The sequence below is a fragment of the Bos indicus genome, chromosome 17, assembly GCF_029378745.1.
Source record: "Bos indicus isolate NIAB-ARS_2022 breed Sahiwal x Tharparkar chromosome 17, NIAB-ARS_B.indTharparkar_mat_pri_1.0, whole genome shotgun sequence".
Classification (NCBI taxonomy): Eukaryota; Metazoa; Chordata; class Mammalia; order Artiodactyla; family Bovidae; genus Bos; species Bos indicus.
The window spans coordinates 62,448,141-62,460,166 of record NC_091776.1 but is presented as its reverse complement, the minus strand read 5'-3'; the positions used below and the strand labels follow the sequence as shown (position 1 = coordinate 62,460,166).

General features: G+C 39.9%; 1 protein-coding gene across 3 annotated transcripts in view; it reads right to left on the bottom strand.

The window, feature by feature from the left end:
- BICDL1 (BICD family like cargo adaptor 1) overlaps positions 1-12,026 on the bottom strand; it is an 80,236-nt gene that overhangs the window by 64,290 nt on the left and 3,920 nt on the right. For all 3 annotated transcript variants that reach the window (XR_011561292.1, XM_019977669.2, XM_070770170.1), the window contains exon 2: positions 9,490-9,705. Coding sequence is in view for 2 of the 3 variants with exons in the window: in XM_019977669.2 (XP_019833228.2) it covers positions 9,490-9,705 (216 nt within the window). In the remaining variant the exon portion in view is untranslated. The remainder of the gene's footprint in view (positions 1-9,489; positions 9,706-12,026) is intronic.

Genomic DNA, 12,026 nt, shown 5'->3' with positions numbered 1-12,026 from the left:
AATTCCCTCATTTTACAGTCACAGTCTGAGACCCAGAGTGAAATTTTTTTTAAGCTCAGAAAGTTAGTGACAGAGCATGGGCTAGAACTGAGGTCTTCTGTTTTCCATGCCAACCCTTTCCATTAAAGGAGAATTCCATTTTTCTTTTCCTTCATGTCTAAAGAGGAACATCATTTGGATTTTATGAGAATGAAAAACAAAAACCACTGGGATCTTAGGGTTAATCTGTTGTAACAGTTAATGTTACTCTACTTAATATAAAAATGAATGTATGTTGTAGCTCAGTCAGTAAAGAATCTGCCTGCAATGAAGAAGACCTGTGTTTGATCCCCCAGTTGGGAAGATCCTCTGGAGAAGGAAATGGCAACCCACTCCAGTATACTTGCCTGGAGAATTCCATGGACAGAAGAGCCTGGCAGGCTACAGTCCATGGGGTCCCAAGAGTCCAACACGACTTAGAGACTAAATCACCGTACTACCCTAGGGCAATTTGAAAAACACATCCTTTTTCTTTGGAAATTCTATTCCAGGTTATAGCTTCAAAGGAATTTATTCAAATCTGTGATTATCAGATATATTGCCTGAGTACAAAAAGACCAGCAGCTTCTCTATTTGGAACAAAATGGTATACATGGCACACTTACAGCAGTCTGCCATCCTGCTCAGCTTAACTACTCACTAATGGATTAGTGATTTACAAATCATGTTATAATATACAGGCGAAAAAATATTTTTTACAAATAAAATATTAAGCAGAACTTTAATACATGAAACATAAAACTGCTCAGGTTGAAATGGAAATGGGGGAGGGGACAGGAATCCACCAGCAAAATGTCCCTTTCAGCTCTTCCTTCCTTCAAACTATTCTGAGGTACCTCTTGGAAACCTATGGCTCCTCTGATCAGTTTGAGAACCACTGATCTAAACCAATGGCTGTCCAAGTTATGAGTGTGGTGGTGGGGGTGGGTTTTCCCTCTCCATATGCTTTCCCATATATAATCTTATAAGAAGCCTCGATAAACAGATACAGATAAGGGTAACCTTTTATTAATATTAAATATTTTATAAATTTAACTAAGATTTAGAAGATCATTAAAAATACCTAGGTCTTTAAAAAAATTGAAATTGGAGGATAAGGATGATAGTACTAGCTTTACTCCGTATCAATGTAATTGTGGATTCAGCTTTGATTTTAAAGCACTGAAGTAGTTACAAATGCGACCAGTTTCTACGCAGTTCATCTTACAACAGTGTCATACTACTGAGTTACCGGAGAGGGCACAAAGCCAAGGTGAGCTGGCGGCACAGCCTGAGACACCACCGGCCTTTCATTCATTTAACGTGGCGCTCATCTTAAGAGGGCACATGATATGTGTATTCTGGTAATGACTCTTCAGAGCGTGACAAAATTTTAAAAACAGTCAAATTTGTGGAAGCTCCAAAAAGACATTTTACAAACATTTTCTAGTCTAGTCCAGCTAGGCTGGAAGTTCTTTTTCAGTTCTAAAAATTATATGAGAATACTGGATCACTGTCCTGGACACCAATGAAGAACAATGGAGAAGACGCTGTCACAGTTAAAACATTATCAGCTTTTCTGCTGATGATTATGATTACGATTATTATATTAATGATTATGTTTACTCACTGAATACAGATACATTATTTTTCAAGGCAACAGTATTTAGGGACCAGACCTGCGGGCCAGCCAGCATAGGTAACAACAGAGTGCATAGTTTGTGGCCATTTTTTGTTTTCTCTGCCAGTAAAGGCCAACCTTACTATCACTTGCAATCATTTGCCAGGTATAAAACTTAGAGGCCTCACCTCACATCAGGCAGGGGCAGCTCATTTAATTCTGTTTCCATCACTCCAACACAGCACACTAATCTGTCTACAGAGACTAAGGGAACCCAGGTTAAAAAAAAAAACAAACCTGACTACCAATGTACTAAGTCAAATCTAGCAGCATTAAGAAAACCTACTCCCACAGTGATTCATCTAAATCTTGGGCCTGGCAACCCCCCAAACTTAGACTTAACGTGTCAGAACCTCTGGCTCTCCTCTTTTGAAAAAGAGAATCAAAACACGATATAGTTGTAACTAACAGAACCAACCTAAGATTCCTGAATCAGGCACGGTTCTCTCTGGATAAATAATTAAGATCAGTCTCAAATAATCAAGATACAAATCTACCCATAAAAACACCCATATGCTGAACGAACAAGCAATTATCACCTTAATGTGTTTAACCTACTAATTAGCAACAGTACCAATCTGGAAAAAGCTGAAAATGCTGTCTTCACAGAGAGCTCCTATAGGCAAAAACCCCTTTTCTCTTCTAGCTGAAGTGAGCCTCTTAACAAATCCTTCTCAATCTTCATAGTACCTCCTTGATAAAACAAATACAAGCTGCTGAAAGTGGACCCTAAACCTCTGGATGCATTTTACTCAGTGACTCTGAAGTTAAGGGGCATCCAAAACAACATGCAGCAAATATCAACAACAACAAAACAAGCCAGCGAGATGGAAATACACGTGAGGAGGTTTTTGTTTCTGATTGACCACCTCTCCTAGAAAAGGTACAAAAACCAATCTTAACATCACTAGTTAATCCATAACCACTTTAAAGCCTTCAGCAATTCACTGACTTTCTGATGATCAGTTTCTTATCTGTCAAACAAAGAATAACTGCTATCCGTTTCATCACAGAGTGGTAATGAGATCTCAGAAGGTCCCATATGTGTCCTTTTGGAAGTCTGAATTTACTGTTGTCTGGTTGGAAAATAATCTTGTCTTCCAAACTTCTTTCAAGGATAAGCTGACTAAAAACTGCCATGTCTTTTTTTCTACAACACAAAACCGGTAAATGAAACAGACTTTAAGGAGAAGACAAGTAAAATACAGGCCCCTGCTCCCAAAAGCCCAGTCAATAATTAAAACTACTTTTGATGAGCAGCTGTTGCTCACTGTAAAGTGTTCTAGAAACAAGGATGGTTGTGTGTCACCAGGCAGAGCCACAACAGTCACGATTTTAAAGCCTTTAACCCTGAGAAAGAAACCTGGGAGAAATTTGCTTCAAAAAATACACGGATGCAGAGCTGCTAATCCCAAATGAGCTGTTTAAAGAACAGGGATCTGTTTGCTCTTCAGGGGAAAATTAGTCTTTTCAGGAAGATTAGCTCCAGCTACTGTGCATCCTACCTTCTTTGTGTGTGGATAAGACATTAGAGGCAGACTGAGGAATACAGCTTAGAACAGGCAGCAGACAGACAAAGCACCTGTTTGCACCAACTTCCTCCTACTCACGTCATTCCACAGACACCAACTCAGAAGAGCAGTTCTCCTAGCGGCTGAGAGTGTGGGGGACAAACGAGAAGAGGGGGGTCATGGAGGGTAGAAGTCAGGGCTAGACGGAATGAGAACTCATCTGAATACAGCTTCAGTCACTCTGAATAAATTCTTGGGAACAATCAACAGAAGGCACTATAAAACAGAGCCTCAGGCCCTGAGAGTGCTCAGATGACTGTGGGAAATTTAACGCAATATTTCACCTCAATACAACAGAATTCTCACTGTTCTACTTATATGAAACCAACATGGATATTAAGGGTAGCTCAAACTTCATCCAACAGTAATTATTCGATTTTATATTCCAACCTCTCCTCTAGCCTTTGGTCTCTCAAGTTAATGATGCCACCATTCCCTAGGGAGCCCAAGATGAAAATCCAGGAGTAATTTTTTATGATTCTTTTCTTAACTCCCTTTCTCACATCCATCCATTCCATTCAAAACTCTTGGTTGGTTCTACCTTCAAAACATACACCCCATCTAACCCTTCTCATCACCTCTATAACCAAAGTGACCATCAACTCTCCACTGGAGAGTGGCTTCTTCCCTGACCTCTAGGCTTCCACTGCTGGCCCCTATAATCCATTCTCCCATGGTAGCTAGAGTAAACTTTTAAAACAGTTATCGATCAGGTCTTGATGCTCCTCTGCCAAAAGCAGATCACTGGCTTCGCAGCACATTGAATAAAACCCCAAATCTGTATCATGGCAGGAAAGGGCCTACATCATCTGGCCACTGACTACTCCCCTTTGACCTCATCTTCCTAAGCCAATGGCACCATGGTCACATCAGCCTGCTTTCCATTCATTCTTAGGCTGGAGAAGGTGTGGAGAAAAGGGAACCTTCGACACCACTGGTGGGAATGTAAACTGGTGCAGCTGCTAAGGAAAACACTGTGGAAGTTCCCTAAAACTAGAATTACCAATCTCAGTCCTGGACATATATCCGGACAAAACTGTTTAATTCAAAAGGATAACACACCTCTATGTTCACAGCAGCCTTATTCACAATAGCCAAGACATGGAAGCAGCTTAAATATCCATCAACAGATGAATGGATAAAGAAGATGTGGTACAGCCCAGAAATAAACCCACGTACCTACGGTCAATTAATCTTCGACAAACAAGTCAAGAATATAGAATGGAAAAAAACAGTCTCTTCAGCAAGTGGTGTTGGGAAAGCTGGCCACTTGCTGGTAAATCACTGAAGTTACAACATATCCTCTCAACATACACAAAAATAAAGACCTAAACATAAGACATGACATCATAAAACTCCTATAAGAGATCATAGGCAAAACATTCTCTCACATAAATTGTACCAATGTTTTCTTAGGTCAGTCTCCCAAGGCAACAGAAATAAAAACAAACAAACTTGCACAGCAATGGAAACATACCATAAACAAAATGAAAAGACAGCCTACAGAATGGGGAAAAATATTTGCAAATGATGTGACCAACAGGGGCTTAATTTCCAAAATATACAAATAGCTTATACAACTCAACGACAAAAAAACAACCCAACTGAAAAATGGGGAGCAGACCTAACTAGACATTTCTACAAAGAAGAAACAAAGGCTTCCCAGGTGGCTCAGTGGTAAAGAATCCACCTGCAATGCAGGAGACAGGTTCAATCTCTGGATTGGGAAGATCCCCTGGAGAAGGAATGGCAACCCACTCCAGAACTCTTCCCATTCTTGTCATGGGAAATCCCATGACAGAGGAGCCTGGTGGACTACAGTCCATGAAAGGGTCACAAAGAATCAGACATGACTTAGTGACTGAACAACAACAAAGGTATCCTCAGGATATATGCAGCAATGTCAATACTAAGTGCTATAGGATAAACCTAACTCAACTCCCAGGAGGGTCAATTTTACACAAATATTTTTGAAAAGAGATTTGACTACTAGACAAAACAGTTTTAACATGCTGATAAGTGCTGGGGACACTTCAGATTCTTCCATCCTCTCAAATTAGAGAATCAACATTGGACTAGATGCAGAAATCTCATCTTCATGATGAGGATATGATGGTTACCATTTATTGAGCACTCGCTATATGCTAGACATCATAGTTAGAGTTTACATACATTACCTCATTCCATCCTCATAACAACATCAGATAATAGTAATAATACTATTGTTTCCATTATACAGAGAATGAAAGTAAGATTTTAAAAAGTAGGAAAACTTTCCCATACTCACCCAGCTAGTACATAACATAGTTGGTGTCTGGTCCCAGGGCTGTCTGGGCTCCAAAGCCTGTGACCTTGATTGCTACCTTAGACATTTGAAACTGAGGCAAAGGAACCCTCATCAGTCTTGTACTGGAAGAGCCTTAAGTAAGCCACATATCTTTTGGTCCCTCCAGTTTTTCTCAGCTATAAAATTAGGACAATTCCCATCCCTTCCATCATCATAACGTGGATCCGAAAGCTTATGAGATATATATTATAGCATTCTATTTTAGAGCTGAAATACAAACACCTGAATATGAATGTTTATGGCAGCCTTATTTATAAAAGCTAAAAAGTGGTAACAACCCAAATGTCCATTTATTAATGAATCAATAAACAAAATGTGTTGTATCCATGCAATGGAATATTCTTCAGCCATAAAAATGAGGTTTTGATATACACTACAATGTGGGTGTACCTTGAAAACATTATACTAAGGGAAAGAAGTCAGCCACAGAAGGTCACATATGTATGATTCTATTTACATGAAATGTCTAGAACAGACAAACCCATCGAGATAAAAAGTAGATTAATGGTTTTCAGGTGTCAGTGTGTGGGATGGGGGTTAGGAATGAGGAATGACTGCTAATGGGCACAGGCTTCCTTTGAGAGGTATGAGATGTTCTATAATTGGATAGTGGTGATGGTGAAACTGTACACTGTTAAAAAGCAAATATTATGGTATATGAATCCTATCTCAACAAACAAACATAAAAAAAAAAACAAAAACCATGGAGGCCATGGCAGCAAAGGAAATACATTTAAAAATACTTTGGACAAATAAATCAACTATACTTCAATAAAAAAATACTCTGGACAAAAGCATCACGGAAATATCAACACATTTTAGATATCATACATTTCATGCTTATAAAAACACATTATTCACTCTGTAAGAAAAGCATGGCCTTCTACTACTTTTGCTGGTTGTTAACTTGTCCTAAGAGAATCTTAATTCACTTCAAGTACTCCACTCCTCTAGTTTCTGAATACTCAGTTAATAAAATGATAATAAAATGCAATCTAAACTGGCTGCTGATGGAAACCCAAGGGGCTTGGCCTGCTTAAAGAGAGAAAGGAGAAAAGCCACAAAACTCATCAAGGGCCTACATTCAAGGCCAGAGAAGATAACAAGAATCTAGATCTAGTGGAAATGTTATCCTCCCATATTCTTCTGGGAACCACTTATCAGAATTGTCTACAGAAAAATCAGGCACAGGAATCTCAACTATAAAAATACTACCTTAGTAAAATAACCATCAGCACTGAAACAAATTCTTTAACTTCATATTCTGCTTAACATAAACACATTATTTCATTTCGATTTCAACAGCACTTGCATTAGGTACAACTTTTTACCCCCATTTCAAAGATAAGGAGAGGGAGTCATAAACAAGGTCACCCAGTAAAGAAGCAGAGTCAAGATTCAACACGTGTCTGAATTCTAAGTTGAGGGCTCTCCCTATGTTATGTTAAAACTTGCTTTCTCCCACCACCTATCTTTCACCAGATCAAAAAGCAGAGTTGAGGCGGCTTCTGTTCATGTCACTTTGTAACATGAACTCAGCTCCCAATAAATAATTTCCTCTTAAATTGTTCTGGTTTGTTGTATTCCTTTCGTAAGTCTCCGTAAGAAACATTAATTCAGAATAAGTATTAAATGTTTTTGAACAAATCAATCAATCTGGCCAGGCTGACCTGGTCAATCTTTAATGAAAGGACTTCCCTGGTTGTCCAGGGGTCCTGGCCAATGCTGGGAACACTGGTTCAATTCCTGGCCCAAGAACTAAGATCACACATGCTGCAGAGCAACCAAGTCCTCACGCCATAACAACTACAGTCTGCACGCCCTAGAGCCCATGCCCCGCAACAAGACAAGCCACCGCAATGAGAAGCCCGAGCACTGCAACTGGAGAGTAGCCCCTGCTCGCCACAACTAGAGAAAGCCCATGCGGCAATGAAGACTCAGCACAGCCATAAATCAATAATTTAAAAAATTTTCTCATGAATGATAGATGAAGTCTCAAAAAGCTATATAATCTCAAAAGGATAGAGATTCCCTTCCCAGTTGCTGAAAAAGGTTTTAGAACTGACTCTGAAAGGCTCCTGAGCTGGCCCTGTAATGACTTCCGGAAGAACTGTCCAGCCCCTCCGTTCCAGCCAATCAAATGGCAGTCTGATTCCCTAGCGAGAAACCTGCAGGCAGCTCCACCACCACCTGAATTCTCATCTTTACATACATTCTGAGAGCTCCTGTGACTAGCTCTTTCCCAAGCTTTTGGCATCTCCCCTTCGGTCTCTCCCCTGCCCCCTCTGGCCCCCGGCGCCCTTGGTTCCATCCTCTCCTCCTTCCTCTCCCTTTCTCTAGTGGTAGCATTTACTTTGTACTTCCTGGTGAGGCACGAGGTTTAGACCAGTCTCAGGGTCCCCATGCCCCTGGAGGAGGGCATGGCAACCTTCCAGTATTCTTGTCTGCAGAATCCCCATGGACAGAGGAGCCTGGTGGACTACAGTCCACGGGGTTTCGAAGAGCTGGACACGACTGAGCGACTAAGCACAGCACAAGGTCCCCATGAGAAGCAACTAAGACACAACCTAGTGAAATAACTTCACGTGCTGCTCTAGCTGAGCCTTTCCCAGAGACCTAAGCACCAAACACTAAGCATGCAGACAAGGGCAGTGCTCTCCTAAGGGCATCTGTGCTTAGGGGTGTGATCAGAGTAGAAGTTCTTTTTTCCTCTAAAACGAGTAACTGAACTTGTTTTATTTTCAATACATAAGAAGGCACGAGGTACAAAAGTAAATCCAGCTCTTAATTTTCAAAAGTAAGTGGCTTTAGAGACCAGGGCATTAACAACATTCCTGCATTTGTTAAAAGGTGTGCTCGTATTTAAGTTAGATTTCCACCTACTCAGCTCTCATACTCCTTCTTTGCATTCTCTTGACTTTGGTTAATCAATACTTCTATGACACCACACTATAAAGGTACAAATAAAGAACTTCTACTTAATGTAGAAATAAAGAGAACACATTTTATATATACGGCTACACATACCTCTTTTCATATTTAAATAATAAGAAATGTACATTCACACTGAAAATCATTTGCTCTAGAAATTTTCCCTAAGCTTTTCAGTTTAAAGACGGCACCATTTGGACCTCCCTGGTGCTTCGGTGGTTAAGAATCCACCTGCCAATTCAGAGTACACGGGTTCAATCCCTGGTCCAGAAGATCACACATGCCATGGAGCAACTAAGCCCCAATGTCATGACTCCTGAGCCCATGGGTCGAAACTACTGGAGCCTGTGCACCTAGAGCCCGCGCTCCACAAGAGAACCCTGCACACTGCAGCTGGAGCGTAGCCCCTGCTCGCTGAAACCAAGGACGTCCAAGCACAGCAACCAAGACCCAGGGAAGCCAAACATAAATTAATTAATTAATTTTTAAAAAAAGAAAAGAAAAACGGTAAATTTATTTTTTTTTTAAAGATGGCACCATTTAATATCTGAACTAAATGCATTAACGTAATTTTACCAGTGACAGACTTTCTCTAGGTAAAAGAATCACAGACTTGTAGAGCTATAAGGAACATCAAATCATTAAGCAAACTCTTAGATTTTAAAAATGAGAAGACTCCCAAGTTAAATGATTGCCAAAAGCTCACAGTTGGTTGGTGACAAGCAAGGGTCTTTGCTCCTGGCACCTAGTTCATCCCAGTCGAAATTCTTAAGAGGTGAAAAATACCTGATTTACTGGTATCAATACCAAAGGCAACAAAAATGAGAACTACTCTTACCATATATATGATGACATTAAACAGAAGCTCTGTTTCAACTTTTAGTATTTTATACCATAAATTCTTTTTTTCTAATACCATAAGTTCTTAACTCGTGACTCACCCTGCTGAGTTGGTCCAATAACCTTTGGTTCTGTTCTGATAACTCCTGGACGGCCCGTGTTTTCTCTCGATCTGCTTCCCGTAGATGAACCTGCTGCCTCTCCAACTCATCCTGAAGCTGCTTCACATCACTCTCCAGCTCAGACACACGCCCTTCCCACTCGCCTTCTCGGTTCTCAAATCGTCTTCTTAGTTCGTGTTTCTCTTGTTCTAAGTGCTGGGTGAAAATGAAGAGGATTTTTAAACTGTTAAAAAAATTCCAGAGTCATTAATTTTTCTTCTCTTTTCACACTCTTCTAACTTTTCTTTTTCCTAGTCAGTCAGCACAACAAAACACTCTGCCATGTAGGACAAGTTGCCCATTTCACAGCTGCAAAAATATCCCTTTCTGCCAGAGTAGGGAAGGCTAACTTCACAAAGAGAACGCCATTCCTACTGAAATACTTAATGTTATTATGTTTATTCCTGTCCTTGGACATGGGGGTTCTAGACTTAGGAACTCACCTGAAATTTAGTAAGTCATCTATTAATCAGTGAAATATACATTTAAGCAACCTAAAACAAGCCCTTGAGAAAGCTTCTTTTGCTGTCATCTGTTATGTCTGGTATAACACCAGGCACTTAGAATTTTCAGAGACAGAAAGGACTTCAGAGATCCTCCAGATCAACCACCTCTTCTTAAAATGAAGCAACAGAAGAGATTCTGCAACCAGCTTAAGGTCTGTTCTAGCAAATGGGACAGCTGGGATTGGGGTCTCCCTTACTTGACTGTTTAATGCTCTACATAACAACTCAATGAATATTTGCTGCTATATATAGCATTGCATTTCAGAATCATTAAGGCAAGTTCAGGCCTACTTTTATTAAATCATGGCCTACGATCCTTGCATGTTTATTTCTGATTCATTCGTTCCTGACTGACTGTTATAGGTTAGTCATTGAAGTAATGTTGAGCAAAAGAGACTTGATCTTTTCCTTTATGGAGTTTCCACTCTAGTGAGAGGTTGATAAAAGTATTATGTTGTACAGTGTGACAAATGGTATACAGGAAAAGTACAGATGGTTTGAAGGAGCAACAACAGAAAAGAACTCTTTTTGGATTGAAGGAAATAAGAACATCTTTTTGTTTCCGTAAGATAAATATGAATGCCTCTTTTCAGAGGCAAGTATGTTCTCCTATTTAAAAAGCAGTATGAGGACTTCACTGGTCGTCCAGTGGTTAAGAATCCACCTTGCAATACAGGCTGATGTGGGTTCGATTCCTGATCCAGAACTAAGATCCCGCATGCCTTGGAACAGAGCAACTAAGCCTCCGTGACACACTGACTGACCCATCCCACAACCAGAGAGCCCACGGGCCACAACTAGAGTCCACGCAACACAACAAAAGATCCCACCTGCTGCAACTAAGGCCCGATGCAGCCAAATAAATAAATAGATTTAAAAAATAAACAATAAAAAAAGCATAGCAAGTACCAAAAAACCAAGTAAATACCTCAGAGTATATGAGATGCATATGAGAAGTAAAGCAATGGTCCTCAACTTTTTCTGTCAGAAAATCTCTGATATAACTGTTCAAAATATATCCACCTAAACACTAATTCCAGACTGTGATTCAGTAAAGAATGGGATGAGGCCTAGGAAGGCATCTATCTGTCTATCTACCCATTCATCTATTTAGGTTCTATTGGAAATTCTGATGCACTAAAGGCTGACTATCAAGCACTGAGATTGTTTCAACAGGCTACGACAGGCAATTGCATCTTCTCCTTCAGCGTACTCAGACATCTTTTCACCTTGTGACTCTACACTCTTATTCCATCTAAGTTCTCACCTTTCAAATGTTTTTTAGGATGCCTCTTTTGGAAAGCCTTAAGGGGCAGTGTATAGTTATACGAGAAAATCAGTCTCATTATTTCACATCTGAGATGTGCCTAAAAAAAGATTTTTCTCTCAAGAGAGGGACTTGTACTTCTCAGCATGAAAATTTTCTGTTCTATGCTTCCCTCATTTTGCTAAACTTCCAAAAATGAGGATGTTTTAGTCACTACACAAACTTCAGAAAGATGAGATGCAGAAGTAAATGGTAATTACAATTCTAAAATTGTGATACTTGGTTTTATTGAGTTTTTCCAAAATGGAAAAGACTGAGCAGAAGGCAACAGCAAGAACTCAGTAATCACAGTATTACTGAGAGGCCAGATAAATTAGGCTTGTGTTCTAAAAGAACAGAGAGACTTAAAAATATTCCGCAAGCAGCTGTTAGTGAACAGCCCAACTAAGCGACTAAAACAATCTAATCCACGTGCAGGGAGTGAGGCAGGGTTGAGGACAAGTGATGCTGATTAATCTATTCTGTCCTTACATTTCTTCCTAATTCAGGTTTCCCAACACTCTGGGGAAAAAAGTCAAGACTTTCCTATTAATGAACATACAGAACTTAGCCTTCTGTCTATTCTGAGAAAAGAAAGGTTTCTCCCAGAATTACATTTTCAGTGAAGTGCTAAATTAACCAGTAAACTCTAGGAAGAATATCAG